Genomic DNA, 22,210 nt, shown 5'->3' on the forward strand with positions numbered 1-22,210 from the left:
TAACTTGATTCATGCTACTTTCCTAAAATGAGTTTTTTAACCCTAGCCACTCCTTCAATAATTCCTCAGTAATTCCTTCAATGGATATTCTTCAAGCATTTTCTGTGTGTCATTAATATTCTGGGAGCTAGTGATGCTACGATATTTCAGGGCAGTGATGTATTAAATACAAAGACATCTAGTAAAATAAGAACTAAAAAACTCCAACAAACTTATCAAAAAGTTTATAAAATGAAGAAGATACTGTTACAAAGGGAAAGTGTATGGAATACCTTACCTTTATGGGGATGGGGATGGGGATGAGAGAAGGAGAATGCTTGATTGTCATTTCTGCCAATGGTGTAAATAAAGGAATAAAAATACACATGACATATAACAGTATCCGTTACTGTTCCTTAATTTCAATTTATGATAAATATAGAAGGTTTGTACAAACTTTAATGCAGAAGGAACAAGAGTAGTTTCTAATAAACTATTATATAGCTAAGTTTGCTGTGTGAATGTGAATCTTCTAGTTTGGTTTGCTGGTTTTTGTTGTTGTTTGTTTTAAAATCTAAATTAGTACTAGGAATGGGTCTAGAAAAAGGTTTAACAAGTTAGAGGAATCTAAGATGGTACATTGAACCAAGTGATTCTTGTGTTACTTCCTCACAACAGTCAACCTGACTGCCACTCAGACCACACCTTTTCTAAAGATTTCCTCCAGCCTCAACAAGGAGTCAATTCCCAAACTGAGTTTTCACAGCCTTTACTACATAACACATAACCATATATGGTAGCATTTTTACACAAAAACTTACACTGGAAGGCAAGCACAATGCCTATTTATGAGTGAGCAATGACTCATGTTTCATAGAAACAGTAAGTATTTGTTAGATGGAAACACCCAAAAAAGTTTTTATGAGACACATGGTACAAACTCAAAGATTTCATAATTCAAACTTATATCAAAGACAGAAATAACCCTAAAAATAAGAAAGTACATGTAAATTTTTTTTTCAAGCTCTGAGACATCAAACCCATGCTAGGCAAGCACTCAATCACTGAGTGACATCACAGCCCCTTTTCTTTTTATTTTCTTTTTCTTTTAATATATTGTACTGGGTACTGGGTACTGGGTACTGAGTATCAAACTCAGGCCTTTGTGCACACGATGCAAGAGCTCTGCCACTGAGCCACATCCCCAGCCCCTTTCTTTTTTAAATATTAATCTATTCAAGATTTCTCTGTTGAAACATCTTAATCTAAGACACCATCATTGTGTACCTAGACTACTGCAAGAGTTTCTTAAACTCTCCCATTCTACATTCTATTCTGTTCAAATAGTCTTCTAATTAGTTTATTTTTCTGTTTAAAATTCTCTGTTTTCCATTGTTCTTTATGATTTTATCTTGATTAGAAGTCCCTGTGTAATCAGGATCTTTTCACACACCATTCTCTGTCTTAGTCTCTGTCCACAGAACTCACTGGCCTTCTCTTGGCTATGTAAATGCAACTTGCTCCTCCCAGTCTGTCTTTGTATATATTGTGTTTACTCACTAGAATTCTCTTCTACACTGCTCCTAGCTAGTTAATGCTTAAGGTAAAAACTCTTCCTTAGGAAACCTTTCCTGATACCACAGGACCCTTGCTTTCCTTATTTATCCCCATAATTCTTTACAGAATTTGTAAAAAATGTAATTGGGTAACAAATTGTGCAAGTAACTCTTGCTAGCATGTGTAGCTGATACAGTAAAGGGATTTGTCTTCTTTCAGTTTGCTAACTAAAACAGTGGCTAGCTCACAGAAATGGCTTAAAATTGATAGAACTGAATAAATGATGGAAAGACTATATGTGTCATTTCAGTACTCGAATCTTCAGGGCAAAAAGTGTAACTGACACATGCTAGGCAATCAATCAACACCTAACATTCTTAAAGAACCTCCCTGAGCTTCGGTTAACAACATGAATCAAATTCAGAGATTATTTTACATGTGTTTAAAATGGATAAAAAACACACCTTAAGAAAGGCCCAGGCAATTTTCCGAAAGCCACATTGTTGGTTTTGAACTTCAGAGTTATTCTTAACTTTATCCATGCTTAAAGAATCAAGAATCTGGAAAAAAATTAAAAACTGTTTTAAAGAACACTAGGCTGTTTAAATTTAATATTTTATATAATATTAAAGTATTCTGATATTTAAAAATGTTTGCTTTATAGAGAATAAAAACATTTTAATCTCATTTCATTCATCCCCAAGTTAACACAATTCAGTTATTAAGAGTTGATTATTTATCTTTTATTAATTCCTTTGTTAAGACTTATTTCAAGTGCAAAGTAAAGTAGTAATTATATAAAATATGATAGATATTCCTATCACCCTGATCTGATCACACATTGTGTGTGTATATATATATATCTTAAAATGCCACACCGTAAAACTCACAGATACATATAAGTACATGTCAATTAAAAATTTTAAAATGTATTTAAAATACTTCAAATATAGTATAGGCACTTAACATATAGGCATACAGTTCTGAAATTCTGATCATTTTTCCTTGTATTAGAGCAGTCTTCAAAGGATTATTTTAGAAACTCAGGACCATATTTCTATATTTTTGCCTTGCCTACCTGCCTTTCTTTTTAGACACGTTAAAATTAGGATTTCTTTCATACCACCATCCTATCTGGATACTAAAGCTTAAAGACTCAAAACAAACCCACCACAGAGACTGTCAGTATGCCAGGGGCTCTCATTTTGTACTTACTGGCACCTATCAAATATTTGACATAAGTTTTTATTGAAGACTGCTCAAGCAATAGCATGGACTTCTTTCCATCTTTCTCTTTAATACTTAAATATTTTCAAATATACATGTTCAGTAAAAAACACTGATAATACAGAAAGAACACTAACAATTTGTAACCTAAACCCATAAATAACCACTAGTAACATTTGTTTATACTAATCTAAACTTTCTGTCTCTGTATTCTTGAATATATATGAGAATGGGACTATGCTGTAAATCCAATGCATGCTATTTTGCTATTTTTATGAAGCAAACGGTGGCTATCCCTTCATGTTAAGACATATGCATGTGTATGAGTCAAATATTCTATCATTTATATTGCTGATTTTGCTATGTATGATTTATATGAAGCCATCATGTTAATAGTTGGCCACTACCTTCTGTATTATCCATATCATATATTCAATAAAAACCATAATTATGCTGAGTCTGTTATTAACTGAAATTTAGATTCATATAGCACTCTAAAATTTGTGCTATTATAAATAAAGTTGAAATAAATATACTTGCATGCACACCCTCACGGATTGGTTATTTTTCACATACAATGAATATCTAGGAGTAAAATAATAGTTTTAAAGACTTCTAATACATATTATCAAATTGTTCTCACTAAACTCTTAAAGGATTGAAGTCATAAAGTAATTACAGGGCCACAGATAAAGCTTAATGACATAGCACCTGGCTGGCAAGTGCAAAGTCATGAGTTTGATCCCGGGTACCCCCCCCCCAAAAAGTTATACAGTAACACATGTTAAAATTTAAGAAGTAACCAGAAGTGTTTATAATCCAATAATCTATAATTTTTAAATCTCTTAATAAATCAGTTCAAGAACACTGTAATAACAATGACAAGTTTCTCTAACAAAAGTTCCTAGAGATATAAATTATTGTATTTGTTTTTACAAATCACATACTGCTCATATAGAGGTGAGTAAAATATTTATATGAGAGAAACAGACAAATAGGCTGACAGTCAAGGACCATAAAAACAGGCAACTTGACAATATAAGTTATCAGCTCTGGTTATGCCAAGTTCCTTGTCATTCCCATGCTAAAATTCTCCAGCTCGGTTAAATTGGAAAGGAGTTTCTCTACCTCCTTTTATGGAAAAGGGAAGAAAAGAACAAAACAGAGAAAAGAAATATGGTATTCAAGATTCAAATTATCATCAAGTATAAATCAGCTACAATTAAAATTGTAATAAATTTGAGGAAATCACTTTTCAATAAAAATATTACAAAACATATCAGCTCAAAGGTTATCTATAAAGCTTTCTCTGACTGCTCTTCCACTTCACATCTAAGAAATTCCTTATCTTGTTGGTTATATATTACTTTGTATTATTCAATTGATCTTTTTTATCTACATGGTCTGCATATTCTTAGAGGCCAATATAGTTAAATGAGTTTACACTTAGTGAATGGGTTCAGAGAAGAGAACTGCACTCACCCAGACTATGCTCATCACTAGAGTTCAAGTCACTGTGTTGCTGTAAGGATTAAAGGGTATCTCACAGTAGCTCCATGGCTAAACCTGAGCGCCAGCAAAATGCTTAGCAAATACTTTATAGCTGTTTAAAAAGCAGGTCCTTACTTGTATCTACACAGCATATTACAAACTCTTGTAAAACTTTGTTGCATTACTTCACTACTGAAAATAAATTATATTTGTGTGATTAAATGTTAACTACAACATAGTTTAAGTTGCTTTATTCAATTCATACCTCAAAGAAAAGGATCACCTTAGGATTTTCTTCAACATCTTGAAGCAAATAGGAAAATTTTTCACTAAATATAATTTGTTCTTCCCACTCTGGAAGTCTTGAGGTAAACTGCTTAAAATCACATGGCTGTGTCATGATAGGAAGAATATAATCTACATTCTCTTTTTCATAGTAAGATGACTCAGGTCTCTCACTGTTTAAAGAGAGATAATTTCATCAACACAATTCTTATAATTTTAGAAAATGATAATATAGAATACACAGCAAAAATAATCAAAAATAGCCAAAATGTTATAAAAGAAAATATTATTTTTATTGTCCATCTAAAAAGTTATAAATTTTATAAAGCTCAAAAGTAGTAGAGTTTACTTTCATTTTGCATTTATATGCTATAACTTGGTTTCACAGAATTACTTCTTTACAGAACTATAAAGTGAGAAGTATGAATATCTGAAACAAAGTAACTTTCTGAATTTTAAATGAATTTGTGATAAAATTTACAAGAATTTCATTTATATAAAAAAATGAGGGGCTGGGGATTTAGCTCAGCAGCATAAGTACCTGCCTGGCAAGTGCAAGGTCATGAGTTAGATCCCCAGTACCAAAACAAACAAACAAGCAAAAAATGAGCAAAACCTTTTAAGCTGTCATCTTTTCTTTGTATTATTCCAACCAACAGAATAAATAAACTTTTTGTGATAATCTTCATGATTTCATCACCTGCCATCTTTCCAAACAAATAATTTTTGTATGTAAAGTATGATCATTTATTTTACTGTATATTTTATTTGGGTCTTCATGTACATCTTGCTTGTAGAAGGAATCTTAGAAAAAAAAAAATTCACAATTTACCTCATCCGAGGCCCCAGCAACATTAATTTCAAAATAGATTTATGATGCATGATGATTTATAATGCAAGTTTTATGGCATAAATTAGTCATTAAGCTTAGCAGAAGCTCTCTACTAAAAATGAACAGAGGTTCTCCATTTTTTCTAAAAATATCAAAAGGTTGATGAACACCGACTGCTAGAAGGGTCCTCTCTACTATAAATTCCCAATACTATTTCCACTGACTTTTAACTTTTGCCAGTAGTAGCAGAAATTAAAACTTTTACTGTAGACAGCTTCAATTTAAAAAGTAAACTGTGCAATGTGAAAAATTACCTGTCATCTTTCTTGACATACTGACCAGTTTTCTCATCAACCACATGAATTTTTACCATTGGGTGGGAAATCATAAAATCTGACTTAAGTCGATCAGTTCGGTGAATATAAACTCCTAAGACAAGGCCATCATCAAGCAAAGTTTTGGGATGAACAGGACTATTTTGGCTTGTTACTTCATTGGTACCATCTCCATCAATTTCCTCATTATTATCTGAAACTACATGCAAAAAAATTATGATTAATCATTTTCTGTTGGAATTACATATTCAACTTTCTGACCTATGATTATTTCATTCTGTCAACAGAAGAACTTACTGGGGATTTAGCTCAGTGGCCTAAGCACCTGCCTGCCAAGTGTGAGGTTGTGAGTTCGACCCCTGGTACCAAATATAACCAAATCAAAACAAAACAAAACAAACAAACAAACAAAAAAACAAACAAAATCCAGAAGAACTACAAGGGAAAAGAAAGAAAATGCCAGACACCAGCAGACCACACACTGGGAGTAAAATACTGCATATACATTAAAGTAGCATCCATGAGGTATCTAGATTTTCCCTAACTAGGATAAATAACACAAAAGAAAAAAGAATCTCCAAACCAAAAAGTAATTTCATCTACGCATTTTCTAGATGGAATATGTATCACTTGGTTCATTTATAACTGGAATGTCTTCTTCTGCAGGAGTTGTAGCTAGATGCAATAGCTGAGCTTCAACTAAAATCATGTGAAAAAACACAAATTATGAAAAGCACATTTTTAAGTCATCAGAAAAGTACAGAAACAATGTATACTAAAATTCGCAAGCTAGTAGAATCTCAACTGCTTTCGTTTTGGGGAACTTTTGCTGACTCGGGGTTCAGCCTGAGCATTTAGGATTTGGCCCAGGGAGGTTACTACTTGAAGGATAAACCAGCAAAATTTTCAGTGGTTCCCTAGGACTACAGTGATACAACTCAAGATTTGAAAAGTCACAAATACAAGTCAAATTACTCTCATAAAACTGAATTCTGAGGCTACTCGGACGCTGAAGAGATAGCAAAATCTCCCATCAAGAGGTGCTAGCAGAACATGTTCTACCAAGAGTAAATTCTGAAATAGGATAGGCAAAAAATAAAATCCTAGAAAGGGTAACAAATTTTCATAAGGATCTTTGGTCAGTTTTCACCTGGGGTCACTTACCAATTCAGAGTTACAGCTAGAGGTTGAAAAACTAGGTGAACACTCCTCTCCCCCTAGTGGAAGGTCACTACTGGAGGACAGAGAAAAGAGCAGAAATTCTGATGTTCATGCAATGCTGGAGTGATAAAACTGGGAGACTTAGGGCCTTCAAACACATCTGGCCCTTAGACATCTGAAGCTCATGAAGCAAAAACTAAATGGCCATGCTAAAAGACACTGAAGGGCAAACTCCATCTCCCATAGTCTTTTTGAGCTGAAGAGATAAATCCCTGTGAAGCTGTCAATTTGAAACACATGGCAGACCACATCTTAGGAATTACTTTTGTTCCCAATTTTTGATCCACCTCAGGATTTTCAATTTAGGAATGTTTTGAAAACTCCATTTTTAGCTTAGATCTTCTCTATCGTACACTTCTATGCTACTTTCCAAAAATATATGGGATATTTATCAAAAACTGATCATAAAAAGGTCATTAGGAAACTCAATAACCTCAAAAGACTGAAATTATTCACAATATACTCCCTGATGAATGAACAGTATATCCAAATGTGAAAAGTAAAACAGTAAAACTTTTAGAAAAACATCTTCAGGACTTGGGAAAGATTTCTTTAAATATCACAGAAAGAATTACCATCAAAGAAAAAAATGTATAAACTAGGTATTATAAAACTTTGTTTTTCAGGAGCTGAGGATACAGCTCAGTGGCGCCAGTGCCTGCCTGGCAAATGTGAGGCTATGAATTTGATTATGATACCAAAAAAAAATAGTTTTTCAAAAGTTATCCATAAGAGAAATAATAAAATCCAGAAAGGCAAAATGCTTGCAATATATGTGTGTATGTGGACATACTTATATCAAGAGAAGATTCACACATAGGTATATAAGATATTCTAACACATGAATCAGAAAAAGACAACTTTTTAAAAAGTGCATAGAATATCTGAAATCTACAAAAGCAAGATTCAAATAGTCAATAAATATAAAGATACTCAGCTAGCTTTAGTGGGAATCAAATTAAAGCCAAAATGAAAATACCTCTATATATACCTATAAATTTCAGAAGTCCAACAATGTACATGTTGGTGAAGATGTAGAAGAAGCAACTGGAATGCTCAAACACTAATGGTATTATTCAGTAACTAAGTTTGGAAAATCTGAAGGAGCTACTAAAATAAACATAATATATGTCATAGCAACTCTAAGAATAGACCTGACAAAAATGTATACAGATATTCACCAAAAGATGTGACTCCAGAATGTTTATTACAGCTTTTCTTGAAAATGCCCAAACTTAGTAACAACTAAGTAACCACCAAGAGACTAAACTAATTGTGATCAGGAATACTCTAAGTATAACAATAGTGTAAATCTTATAAAAGTAACATTAAGTGAGGAAGTCAGGCACAAAAAGTACAATATTTATGATTTTACCAATATTAATACACAAAAAAAGGCAAAAAATAAACTATGTTAGTTGCCAGAGTAGTGGTTAGTCCTGTATAGAACCAACTTGAAGGGGACCTGAGAGATCTTTTGGGTGCTAATGATAATCTTTTTGTTGTTGTTGTTGTTAATGATAGTCTGCTCTTTAATTTGAATCATGATTTTACAGGTATGTTCAATCTGTGAAAATTCAATGGATAATACATCTTTGATACCTCTTTCTATATGTATATTATCTTTCAACAAAAGCTATAAAAATTTTAACTATAAGAGGCACAAAACATCACCAACTGCATTCTCCAATGATTAGAAATCACAAATATTAAAATTGCGTATTTTAGATAGATAATAGAAATCAAGAGAGGAAAAGAAAATTAGGAAAGTGGAGAAGCTGAATTAGACTGAGGAACAGGAAAGACACCATCAATAAGAGAGGGATGCAGCCCTAATATTTACAATGTACTGTTGTTAATTCTAGCTTTCAATGAGGGAATCTTAACAATTTAGGAGATATTAATTAAATGGTTAGAAAAAACAACTTCCCATGCCACAAAGAGCAACTACAAAGTTGAATTAAAGTCAAGAGACAGATGGTTGACTCAAGTAATATAAATTCTTCACAGAGACCCACAGTTAAAAATAAATAAATGATTTAATTTAAGTGAATCAAGATCAAGTACCAAATGTCTGTCTTGAATTATTTTAATTTATACCGTTTAGTTTTAGCTCTAGGAGCTAATACCCTAGGGTCAAGTTATTTCCACCAAAGTAAGTGGTTTTTCAGTTAGTTTGGGTTACAAACCTGCTTTAACCTTCTTTTTAGTTTTCTTTGGTTTGGATTTTGTGTTCTCTGCCGTGTTGTCATCTATGTTTTGTTCCTTTGAACTCATTTCACCATCTTGGTGAGAATCTGAAGTGACAGCTCCAACTGGAGATTCCGTCTTTTGTTCACCTTCCACCACCGCATCATCAGAGGTGGTCAATGTGCTACAAATGTAACCCAAATACAAGAGCCATTACAAACATAGTATTGTAGTAATATTAGGGGCTGGAGATTTAGCTCAGCGGCACAAGTACCTGCCTTGCAAGCAGGCAGTCATGAGTTCGATCCCCGGTACCGATAAAAAGGAAAAAGACAAAAAAATAAAATAAAATAAAATAATATTATTATTCAGGTGCAACAATAGACAGCAAAGAGAAATAAGGATAATCCTAGATTGTTTTTTTCTGTTGAGAAAAGCACAGATTTTCTTACATAATAAAATGACTAGGTGTCAAAGGAGGCATCTTAGATATGATTTTAGGTATGCTTAGTGAGGATTAGTTAATTTTCCAATTCCAGTTAATGAGCCAATTAAACTGAAGGAAAACCCCAGAGGAAAACAGAATTGTATTTTATGAGCAGTGGATCTGTTTGCATGGGACTAGTTGAAGTGTCTTTACCCCGATGTAAAGTTAGCAATTAATAAACATATTTCAAAATTACTTTATAGAAAGGCAAAAAAAACTACAGGCTTTTCCATTTTTAAGAGGCTTCAGAAATATAACTTTTGATTTCTAGGTAAAAATTAGTTCCTATGTTTTCCAGTGGATGATGAGTGATTTTTCTAGGCTACGTTAAAATGAAAACCTGAATCACATGAATCACTGAATAGTAAGGGGGAGCAGCAAAAGAAAACAATGATTGTGAAGAGAAACTAATCCATTAAAATTAAAAGACAAAGTTTTAAAATTAGTCATTCCAGAAAGCCATGTGTTTTGTCACATCATAAAGTATTATTAAGTACAGTTACCCTTCTACTTCTAGCAGACAATGCCAAGCTAATGGATGTCACTTCTAAGATTAGGTCCTAAAGAGACTTTTACCTAGTTCTTGCTCCTTCAGAGCCCTAGTTCTAGGGAAGAAAAGGGCCATACTGTGAGTAGCACATGTGGTAAGGTACTGATGTTTCTGGACAGGCAGATGTGCCAACAGCCACTGACTACTGACTGGGGTTATAAGTGGAGTTCCAAGGCCCTCTAACGGCTATGTGCTTGGCAAGTCCTCTGCAAGGTGAAGTTTGAGCTAACTTCAGCAGCGGCTAACATCCTGAAGGCAGCCTGTGAGAGACCTTTGAGAATCAGAGGCATGCAGCAAAGTCACTTCCATACTCCAAAACCACAGAAACTTTGAGACCATAAATGTTTGTTATTCTAAGGTGCTGTATTCTCAGTTAAATTTTTAATGTAACTGTTATGGTTCATATGTAGTTGTCAACAAGAGCCTCATGCACTCAAGGTGTCAGGCTTTTGGAAGAATGATTCGATTATGATGGCCTGTAGCTGACTTACAACTGAGATGTTGGAGGCTGGTCACATATGCACCCCAAAGAGCATTACAGGGCGTATGGCCTGGGAGTGTTTAACTCCCCCCCAGCACCTCCCTTTTCTCTGCTTTCTGTGGGTGCACACTCTGAACAGCTCTCCTCTGCTATTGCCCTCTGCCACACCATCTCGGCCAGCAGCCAGCCAACTGTGGACTATAAATGCCAGCCCGAAACCTCTCTTCTTTTACTCTGTGGGTGTTGGGTATTACATCACAGTGAATGGAAAGTGACTAATGCAGTAGCAATAGATAACTAACACTTTTATTACTAACATGCCTTTGAAGCCAACTGATTTCCAGTCTCTTTCTTACTACTGGTCATTCAGCTTTTGATAAGAGGGGAATTCTTTTTAGCGGAGGGGTTAAGGGGAAATGCCTTGGAATGCCGAAGAATAGTCATACACAGAATGTTCTCATTGCAAGTTGTTTCTCTAAATGAGGAAAAACGTTGTGGGTTAAAGATTTTATAGGTTATTTTTTTTACAGAACCTGTAAATATGAACTAAGAAACCTACACCATATAAACTAACATGGAAGAGTCATAAAGAAAAGACTAGTGAACACAAAGTTCTTCTCAACAGTAATTATGTTTTGATGGTTACTCTGGAAGGAGCAAATGTTTTTGGAAAATAAGGGGAAAATCCATATTTATACATCCAAACAGGCATCTATCACTCAAAAGGAGGAGTATTAGGGTTTCTATTGTTTTAGAAGCAGGTTCAAATAAGTACAGACTCTGGAGCTAAACTGCCAAAGCGCTGATGTAGCCTATCACTAGTCCTAAGACTTAAATCTTTCAGTTTCTTCCTCAGCAAAGTAGAATAGTATTAGTTTTCCTCCTAAGATTGGTTCAAAGGACAAATGAGTTAGTTCTTATGAAGCCTCTACCCCATGGAAAGGTGCTCTATCAAGGTTAACCATTATGATCGAAGGTCAATATTTTTAAATAAAAGAGTAAGAATTTTCTTAATTCTTAAGCTATAGTTATTATGCAAAAGATGAAAAAATATTTTCTTTCTTAGGAGTAAATTTTATATTTAAAATACCTTGTTTCAGCTTTGGACAGGAGTGGAACTTTCCTTTTTTTCTTTCTTCGTATTTCACTGCTCAATTTGTCATCAGGCAATAAAGTATCTGAGGAAAAGTTAGTCAACTGCTCATCTAGTTTCTTTCTTATTTTCTTCTTAATCTCCTTTGCCATCTCTTCAGCTGCCTGGAGCTGATAAGCTTGCATCAGCTCTTCTTCCCCTTCTAATAAATCATTCTTTTCTCTTCCCTCATTTGCCTTCCCACTTCTCTGATACTCAGCACCTGACTGTAACTTCGTTGGCGCTTTCTGGTACGTGGAATGTACCTTCTTCTCAGGAGTCTCTGGTCCCCTTTCTTGTGCAGCCTTTGGAGAGTGCTTGTGTGACTTTTCTTCCTTGTTTTCCTCTCTGCTAACACCATCGTTTGGATCCTCAGGTGCTGGTTGCATATTCCTCAGCCTGTTTTTAGCGGCTGCCATGCTCTTCTCCAGCTTATTTGTGCTAGAGCAGCTAACAACATCGCTTTTAGCTTCTTTAATATTTTGAGGGTCGCTTTTAAAAGTGTCAAGCTAAGAAGAGAATATGGAATATGGTAAGCTTCTGCTAAGCAATATAAATTTAAAAATCATGATTACTAATCAACAATGTAGAATACTGGAGAGATTATTTTTTTACCTGGACATAATGAGACTACACTTAAAGTAACTGATGAACACCGTTCCAGTTTCTGCTCCCAGAATTAGATTAGTAATCTTTGAAAGGAACTTCAGATTGAATTAATAATAGCATAGAAGAAAGTACTTAAATATTTTTCAAAAATAAATTAATTGCTGAAATCTAAAGTGCAATTTTTCTTACTGGCAGAATGATTCCAACTCTAATCAACGAGTATTTGAGAAATTGCTAAAAGAGTCACTGAGTACAACTCATTTAAGGTTCACCAACAAAAAACACAGATGTGCCATTTATCTTCATAATTTTCACTCTAAAACCATAAATCTATAGCTCTAAGATTAGCTTGAAATTAGTCCAACTGTATCATTAAAATGCTGTTAAATATTAAATATCAAGTTAAATCCAATGATAAACTGAGCCCAGATCTGTTAACTCTTTTTCCAATCATTTGAAATGAGATGTGTTCTTAACAGAAAAACAAACAAACCCAAACAGTAAAAGCCTGGTGATCAAAAAAGGATGTACTAGAGGTAAAATAACCACTTGGAGAAATTCCCCCAAACAGTTAAAAACACAAGAAGTTATATCTACTAAGAAACTATCAAAAAACCCACAGTCCTATGAAAAGTCTCCTACAGAGACAAAGGCTTTTCTGGAGAACCTCTCCATATTACAGTCATGTACCCTAAGGATGAAAAGGAGTCATGCCTGAGGATGAATAACTGAAGAGCTGGGGGTGGATAGCTTCTCCCATACTTCCACTTATATCCGCTGGTGACACTTACCCAGGGGATTAAGCAGCTGAGTATAGAAAGGGCAAGTATAATCCTCACAAACAGCAGAAGCAGAGTATGTTAAAAGCATCCAGCAGGCAGGCAGAAGAAAGATTCTCAAATATGAAAATAACTAGATAATTAGAAACGAATAAACCATAAAAGAAAGTAGCAATAGAGAGAGCTTCCACATCCAATAAAAAGAAAAGTGAGCACCTGAAGAAAATGTATAGTATAAGCAAAAAATGATTTAAAGTAAACATACTAATAAAGAAATCCATAAGCATGTTTGATGAAAAATGCAAATTTTAGAAATAAAATTTTGAGTAAGAAATAAAAGTTTAACAGATATGTTGCGAAACAGGATAGACAAAAACCAAAGTTCTCCAGGATAAAGTAAAAAATAAAAATGAAAAACCCTCTCAGAAATGGTTAAGCTTACCAATAAAAGCTGAGGATTAACTTTTGGAATTTAAAAGTAGTTAGAAAATATCCAATATATAGGAAAATCAGATGGAAAAATGATGAAAGAAACAGCATCACAATAAGTAGCCAATATTTTACTATCCCCAAGAGTCTTTCTTTTGCTCACCTAAAATATTGTCAAATTCTATTTATTCAAGGATAAATTATGAAACTATATCCTCTAAAAACCTTCCTTAATCAAATCTAATAAAAACAGCCTTTTTAAAACAAAAAGGAAGTTTATTTTCACCTTGTTTTAGAAGATAAGCTCAATTGCAAACAAACAAACTATATATATATATATATATATATATATGTATCTTTTTTTTTTTTTTTAAAGACAGGGTCTTGTTATGTTGGACTCGAACTTGCTGTACACTTGCAGCCTCCAGAGAAGCTGGATTACAGACATGCAGTACTACATCTAGCTTTGAAAGAAGTTAACAAGAAAAAAAATACAGAAAGTACCAAAAAGAAAAGCAAATTCAAAATTCAACTCTGGTTGCTTCCCAGAAAGAAAAACACTGCTAATCTTTTCAAAAACTTCTTTTTGTGTTTTTATGAATACAATTATATCCCAAGAACCTCGGATTTCCATTATGTTAAAATCGAGCACGTACAAAATTTTCTGCTTTTTCAGTGAGTACCAGAAATGTAGAGCTAATATACAGGACACTCCTGAAGGAATAGTTGGAAAAAGAAATAAACAAGAAATAAAAATAGGAAGGTGATTTTAACAATAAAATTTTGGGAAAGCCAATCAGATGAAGTTCAACTTTCATTTACTCTGCTCTACTGCTCAGGTCACCTTTGTAGTAATAATGTTTATTTACAGACAGACAGACAGACAGATATGGTCAAACGCAGGTAAGCAGGCAAGTGCTCTAACATAGAGCTACAACCCCAAACTACATTTGTTATTATTTTCTTTTTCTTTGTTTAGTTTTTTCTTGTACAAATATTGCAATAACATAATTCCTAGAGGATCTTTGATAGCAATGTACACATTTCATAGGATTATGCTGATATTTTCATTAATTTTCTGTACATTGTTTTGTGGTTTTGATTTTTTCTAACAGCTTTATGAGATAAACTCTTAAGTATCTTATAAGCTTTTGCTGTTAACTTCAGTTCTTTTGTACTGAAGTTAAAAGAAGACCTTGCTTTGTGAAATTTAATAGCTTCAGGCAGTAGATGACTGAATTTGAAATGACCCAAATACATCTATACTTATGTTTCTGTTCACTCCTTTTTTGAACTTTTGTGCATCAGTTAGGTTATTAAAATTAAGACATTTGGATTTCTTGTATGTTCCAGAATGGTTATCTGTCTTAGAAAATATTTCAGATACACTCAAATGCCATTACTATTGAGTACAATGTTCTGCAAAACTCAAGTCAACTTTGTGGACAGTGTTACTGCTCAACCTCACCCGATCCTCCTGGCTCAGTCTCCTGAATGTTGGGATTACAGGTCTACGCTACTACATCCAGTGCTGATTGTTTTTATGTGGTCTGTAATATACTAATTTCATTGAGTCTGTAATTTCAAATACTGTATTTTAAAAATCTCTACAAGTTGAACTTTGTTTTCTTTATATGTCTGATTGTGTCTTTTGTATCTTTTCATATCTCCTATACCTTTCCTAAAACCTGGTTACCTTGATTTATAGTTTGATAGAGGTCACATCATCTTTTTAAAAAATTCCTTGCAGTATTTCACTTCCTAGCAAACATGAATTTTGTATTGCTGGCTGCTGGACTCTGTTGGGATGCCATTCAATATTATTGAACTGTACTCTGAAGACACAGTACGATTACTTTGATCAGTATGATGTATGTGCGATTTCTTTTAATTTAGTTATTTCCTGAGAAGAATGGGACTTTGTCATTATAGAGCCAATATCATTTCATACTTCTAAGTTAATTAAATATTTAAATGGTGAATTTATTTATAAGTTGAATATTTATGAAGATGAATGAATATATGGATAGAGAATACATAGAAAACCTAAATGATTTTCCACTGTTCAAAATTATGTATAAACAATTAAAATTTTTAGAAGTATAATGCTTAAGGTAAAGAAGATATTATCTCTATGAAACAGCAGTTAAAAAATAAAAGGAGAAAGGAGAAAAATTAAGAATAAAATCAAGTTAACATAGTATAGACAATGATAATGAGCCAAGTTAATTAAACTTCCATCTTTGAAAAACAAAAATTCAGTAGGGGCACCACGGCACACACCAGCTACTCAGGAGACGGAGGAAGGAAAATTCCAGGGTCACAATCACCCTAAGCAAACTTACGAGATCCTGCCTCACAACAAAATTTAAAACTGTAAGAAGTGACTAGAGATTATAATACAGTTAAACCTGAATATTAATTTCCAAATAACAAAATTTACACAGGGCTCTGGATATAGCTCAGTGATAAAGTCTTGCCTAGCACGTACAAGGTCCTGGGCTTTATCTCCATCACCATACAAAATAAAAATAAATGCCCAGCATGCATAAAGTACAAGTCTTCTGTAATATTTACTAATAAATTTCAAAACAACTCTATGTCTCTGGAAATTTTATTCAACCCTCTCAAAGTTTTTATAGTTTCTATATATGTGATGTTGACTGTTACTTGTACTTTTTTCATCCAATATTTTCTAATATTTTTTCTAACTACAATAGATTTTTATATGGTTGGTTTTTATCTATTTGTACACATCACTCAATTTACCTAATATTTCTAATGATATCAATATTGAGACTATCAATAATAATAATCTGTTATCCTCAGAACCACACAGTAATTGCCCACAGGGAGGCGGTACAGCATGGCTGTCATAAAAACAAGCTGTGGAATCAGGACTGATTCACTAGTATAAGTGTATGTTCCTTGTTAAATTTACCTTTCTCCTTTAGTTCTCTAATCTGTTTTGATTTTATAAGACTCACGAAAATAGGTGAGTTAATACATGAAAAAGACTTTGTATGATTCCTGGCATGTAGTATAGACAAGCATCGATTGAAACAGCGGGTAACATATCTGTGTTTCATATCTTATTATACTACCAAAAATCAAGAATATTAAATACATATGATGAAAAGAGATTTTTACTAGGGGTGCTGACTTTAAAGGAAGAACCTATATACTAGATTCTTACATACCATATATGGATTATTTTCTCTCCTTGATGGGAAACTATTGCAGTCTTACATAGTATGCTATGTGCATGGGTGGATTTTCATTTTACCTGAAACTTAGAGGGGACATAATTTTAATACACATGAACATCAAACAATTAGAAATAATTACCATTCTATTTTCAATTAAAATGTTTTCGCTTTAATTTTTATACATTCATATGGTTTTTATTCAATCTATCTGTACTAATTTATTAATATTGGCCAATATCCAGTTAATAAGCTATACATGAGTTCTTGGGTGGGGACTGAGTTGGACTATTCTTTTAACATGGTTAATTTCAATCATATATTATAGTTTTTATTCTTTCAATATATTCAAAATTAGACAACTCTTAAGTTTCTAGAATGTATTTCATCTACATATTTGCATTTTTATTTTTAAACTCTATGGTCAATTTATTTGATAGTGGTACTACTATTTTTAAAAATCTATTTTAGTATGTATTTTTAAAACAGGTAGCTTTAGCCATTTATATGTATTGTCATGACTAGGAGTTTGCTCTTATTTAATTACTTCTCTTCTTTTTAAAAAAATCTCATGATTATTCCTTACCTTTGATGATTTAAAAGTGTATTAATCTATTTTATATACATTATGTAAGTTACTTCACAATCTAGAATGAATAACTACAATTTATGTAAGAGTAATAGTTACATGACTTTCTCTATATGAACAAGATTCACTTGTTTAATCTCTGAAAACCTGTATGTTATTGTATATAAGTAGTTCTTACCTTTTATTTATTTATTTATTGATTCATTCATTCATTCATTCAGGCAGAGTCTTACTATGTAGTTTAGGCTGGTCCTAAATCACTTTGTTGCCACACTGGCCTTGACTCTGTGATCCTCCTGCTTCAGCCTCCCAAATGCTGAGATTACAGGTGTGTGCCACTATGTCTAGCATCCTTGTCTTATGATTTTTTTACTTTATGATGGTACAATGAACTAGAAATAATACTTTTTTTCTTTTTTCGTGGTACTGAGGATTGAATTCAGGGCCTTCACACTCAGCTACATCCCCCAACCCTTTTTATTTTTTGAGACAGGGTCTTGTTTAGTTACTAAGTTGCCCATGCTGGGCTCAGATTCCCGGTTCTCTTTCCTCACTTCCCAGAGTGCTGCAGTTACACCCATGTGCTACCACACTTGGCCTTCACTTTGAATTTTGAATTTGACTATTTCCCCAGGCTAGTAGTATGTGGTGTTACACTCTCTGGAGATGCACAGGAGCAGCAGAGAGCTTCGGCTCCCTGTCAGCTCCCTATCACATCTGCAGACAAACAGCACCCAACAAGGATCTATGTTACTAAAATAGTATGTTCAGGATACTAGTGCATTAAATGTATTTTAAATTTAAAAATGGGTTTATAGGACACAGCACCATTTTAAATTGAAGACTAATTGTACTCACATCTAATATAAATGTCCAGCAACATTTCTGACACAATAATCAAGAAAGTTCTATATGTTAAACAGATTTTAGCTATCTTTTTTTTTTTTGGAGCCAGGGTCTGTCTATGCAGATCAGGCAGGCCTTGAGCTCACTTTGTAGCCCAGGTAGGTCTCGAACTTGTAACAATTCTCCTGTCCAGCCTCCTGAGTGCTAGGAATACAGGTATGACCCACTACACCCAGCTAGCTAAAATTCTAAAATTGCTACACAGATTTAATGCAATTCCAATCAAAATACTATTATCATACCTCACACATAAAATATCTCACAGAGAAAACATTCCTAAAATTCATTTGAAACCAGAATAGATCTAGAATAGCAAAGCAATTCTGGGCAACAAAGACAAGTCAAGAGGCATCATAATCTGAGACCTGAAATTATATTACAAAGCTGCTGCGATAAAATCAGTACAGTACTGACAAAAAAATAGGCTGGAGGATCAATGGAAGAGAACAGAAAATGCAGACACAACCTCAAACGCACTCAGCCACTTTATCTTTGACAAAGGAGCCACTTGTTCAATGGAAGAAAGATAGGCACTTCAACAAATGCTGCTAAAGAAACATGCCTATCACCATGCACTAAAGTTAAAATGGATCAAAGATCTAAAGTATTAAAATAAAAACACTAAATTTACTGGAAGAGGAAATAAGTAGAAATCTTAAAGACATAGGTGTAGGCAGAGACTTCATGAACAAAACCTAGGCTACATGGGAAATATTACCAAGGATCAATGAATGGAATCTTGCCGTATTAAAAATTTGCATAACAAACATCACCAACAGAGTGAAAAGACAACCCAGAGTGGGAAAAACTTATAGACAGTTGTCCCTCAGACAAAGGATTTATATCTAGAACATATAAAGAATTGAAAAAAATTAGATCCCCAAATTAAGAGACCCAACCCCAAAACAGGAATCTGAGATGAACATACACTTCTCAGATGAAAAAATACAAACAGCAAATAAGTACATGAAAAAATTGTTCAACATCATTGGTCATTCAAGAGATGCAAATAAAACAACACTGATATTCCATCTTATCCCAGAAAGAATGTCTATCATCAAGCAATTAACCAATAATAAATATTGGTGGGGCTGTGGGGAAAAGGGAACCCTTCTCCACTGTTAGTGGGAGTGTAAACTGGTACAATCAGTGTGGAGATGCCTCAAAAAACTAGGATTGGAGGATCCAGTTGACCAAGCTATTACCATTTTGGGTATCTTCCAAGAAGAATTAAAAACATTGTACCACAGGGATATATATGAACTTATGTTTACAGCAGCACAATTTGTAATAGTTAAATCTTGGAAACCACTCAAATGCCCATCAACCAAGGAATACATAAAAAAAATATGGTCTTTTTATACAATGGAGTACTACTCAGTCACAAAGAAGGATAAATTGGAGACTTTCACAGATAAATGGATGCAAGAGATCATATGTGAAATAAATGAAACCCAGACATGTAAATACCATATAGTCTTACTAGTGTAAGAAACTGAACAAGTACATTAAATCCAAAACACACGGTAGATATTGTGAATTGGGAAGAAACTGTTCAAAAGAAAAGATAAAATGTAATGGCACAAAGGAAGAAAGGGAAAAAGAAAAAATATATATATTTATATGCAAGATACTTAAAGTTATATAGCTAGTTTCTCTCAGTTCATTGGAAATAAAGATTTTGTAATATTGTTTGGACAAAATATCATGCCCATATCTTGTACTCTAAGTAATTACTATGAAGACAATAGTACACAGTGTATTAATTATTATAACTCTCCTACTAATCCAGAGTTTCCTGTTTGGAACTTTTTATTGTTATTTTTATTTTTTTCTAAAAATAAGAAAAAAAATACCCTAATTTTAAAGCTCATAGAACAATATTTTCAGATTATAAACGTTCCATATTTAAATTCTTATCTTGGACTCATGTATGAAAATTGTACTGTATCTTCAACTAGAGCATCTTCCATAGTTCACTTATGAATGCACAAGTTTACTGCTGTTCTCACAAATGACTACTTAACAATACTAAATTCTGGCTCACAATTGTTCACTCATTCCTCTAGACACTTCTTCACTGTTTTTTGGATTTAGTGTTTTTTAAAGAGAAGTCTAAAATGGTTTTGGTATTTGTAAAATCTCTTTTTTGATATTTAAAAATAATGTTTCTACATACAGTTACTGTCTCATAAATTTTACCAGAATGCAAAACAGATTCATCTTTTCACAATCCCAAGAAGGCTGTTTATTTGTAGGTCAAATATCTTTATAAGTTCTTATTACTTACCATTTAGTTTATTTCAGTTTTACCCCTTTCTTCTCATGGAAGAACACCTCGTATCTATCACCCATATCACTGTCCCTTCCACCAGTTTGCATATGCCCTTCTTATAGGACACCACTGAAAACGGAACTCAATACTCTAATAGTGATGATCCTGCTAACACAAATTTTACCTTTTCATGTGTTATTGACCATGACACAGACTTCTTCTTTTTAATTTCTAAATCTGAATTTTAATATGAAAGCCAAGACATTATATAGATATAATTTGCTATAAAATTATTAATTATTAATAATTATTAATAATTTGCTATAAAACCAAATGATCAAATACTCACTGAGATGCTTTCTCTGAGTTTTTTCTTCAGTTTTTTCTTTTCTCGTATTAGGTCATTGTGGTTCTTAAATAATTCTTCAAAGCGGACTTTGGTTTTTACCTTGGCTTCACTCTCAACTACAAAACAAAGACACATGTTATTTTTCTAAGCAACAATACTACAACTTAAACCTGCATTATTATTATGATAAGGATACTTTCTTGTAAGTATCTGCATGAGTTCTCTAGCTACATTAAAACAGTAGTACAATCCCTCCACCTTTAAATACTTTTTCTTTTAGCTTGGGTGACACTACTCTCACCTACATCTTATTTATTTTTGGCTTCTCTCTCTAAAGGTCTCCTTTGCCAAGTTAACCTTTCACATTTGATGTACAGCAGCATCTATCAATTTTATTTATGTGCCCTTCGACAAGTCACTTAACACCCCTAAACTTCATTTTCCTTATTTGTAAAATCACAACTCTACGAAGATCAGTTTGCATAAAAAATGACTGACATTTGATTAGCTTGTAAGTCAGAATTCAACAAGTATTAAAAATTATTTTTCCTATAAAACATTCCTCTGCTTAAAACTCCATATTTCCTATTTCAGGTAGGATTAAAAAAAGGTTCTTCACATTCCCTGGAGGGTTCTACACTGCCCAGAGGTTCCAGAGCTCCAAATTAAGACAAATATCCTCTTAGGTAGTTACATCCTAGCTGAATTGCCTTTCTTGTAGCTCCCCCAGAAGAAGAAACCCTTCCATGTGAATAACGCTACCTCTACCTGGTGCATACTTACTCTAGCTCTTTACCAAATGGGCAGTTAGCTGATTAAGTACTGTCTAAAACTGTTGGGAGCCTGCCGTATTACCCATGAGAATATAGCCACAAGATGGCGTCCGCCTACCGCCTCGCTGCTCCCCCGCCCATCGTGTGCCCAAGATGGCGCACACATCCTGCTTCCTGGTTCTTGCTCGGCTTACTGTCCCCGCCATATATGGTAATGATTGATTGCTTCCTTGTTGCCGCCCAATCGCCTGTCCCCACGTGTAATCCCATGATTGGATAACATTAGCTATATAAGCCCAAGTATAGGAAGTGCCTGACGCACAACACATAGGAAGCCGTCAAGGACGGACGTGTATTGAGGTTGTAGCCCAGTCAATAAAGGAGCCTGCAGAGACAAAGTATTCGTGTGCCTCATTCTGCGGGACAGACGCGGCGCCGGACATAAAACAGACCATTTACTGACACCCTCATCTAAATTTTCCTGTTTCTCAATTAGCAGGTTGTTCTTTTCCTTCATAGCCTTTAGTC

The 22,210-nt window shown here is 33.7% G+C and overlaps 1 protein-coding gene across 14 annotated transcripts in view; it reads right to left on the reverse strand.

Moving 5' to 3' along the window:
• Positions 1-22,210, reverse strand: part of Ahi1 (Abelson helper integration site 1) — a 187,811-nt gene that overhangs the window by 159,932 nt on the left and 5,669 nt on the right. For 13 of the 14 annotated variants that reach the window (XR_010041922.1, XR_010041923.1, XR_010041921.1 and 10 more), the window contains exons 3-8: positions 20,910-21,025; positions 11,726-12,276; positions 9,117-9,301; positions 5,686-5,905; positions 4,520-4,712; positions 2,001-2,096 (exon numbers count right to left, since the gene is read on the reverse strand). Coding sequence is in view for 9 of the 14 variants with exons in the window: in XM_063232985.1 (XP_063089055.1) it covers positions 2,001-2,096; positions 4,520-4,712; positions 5,686-5,905; positions 9,117-9,301; positions 11,726-12,276; positions 20,910-21,025 (1,361 nt within the window). In the remaining 5 variants the exon portion in view is untranslated. Of the gene's footprint in view, positions 1-2,000; positions 2,097-4,519; positions 4,713-5,685; positions 5,906-9,116; positions 9,302-11,725; positions 12,277-16,784; positions 16,877-20,909; positions 21,026-22,210 lie in introns of all 14 variants that reach the window. The other variant, XM_063232987.1, reaches the window with a different exon arrangement.

This window comes from Cavia porcellus, unplaced genomic scaffold (assembly GCF_034190915.1).
Source record: "Cavia porcellus strain 051 isolate PalLab524CR breed Dunkin Hartley unplaced genomic scaffold, mCavPor4.1 scaffold_22, whole genome shotgun sequence".
Lineage (NCBI taxonomy): Eukaryota > Metazoa > Chordata > Mammalia > Rodentia > Caviidae > Cavia > Cavia porcellus.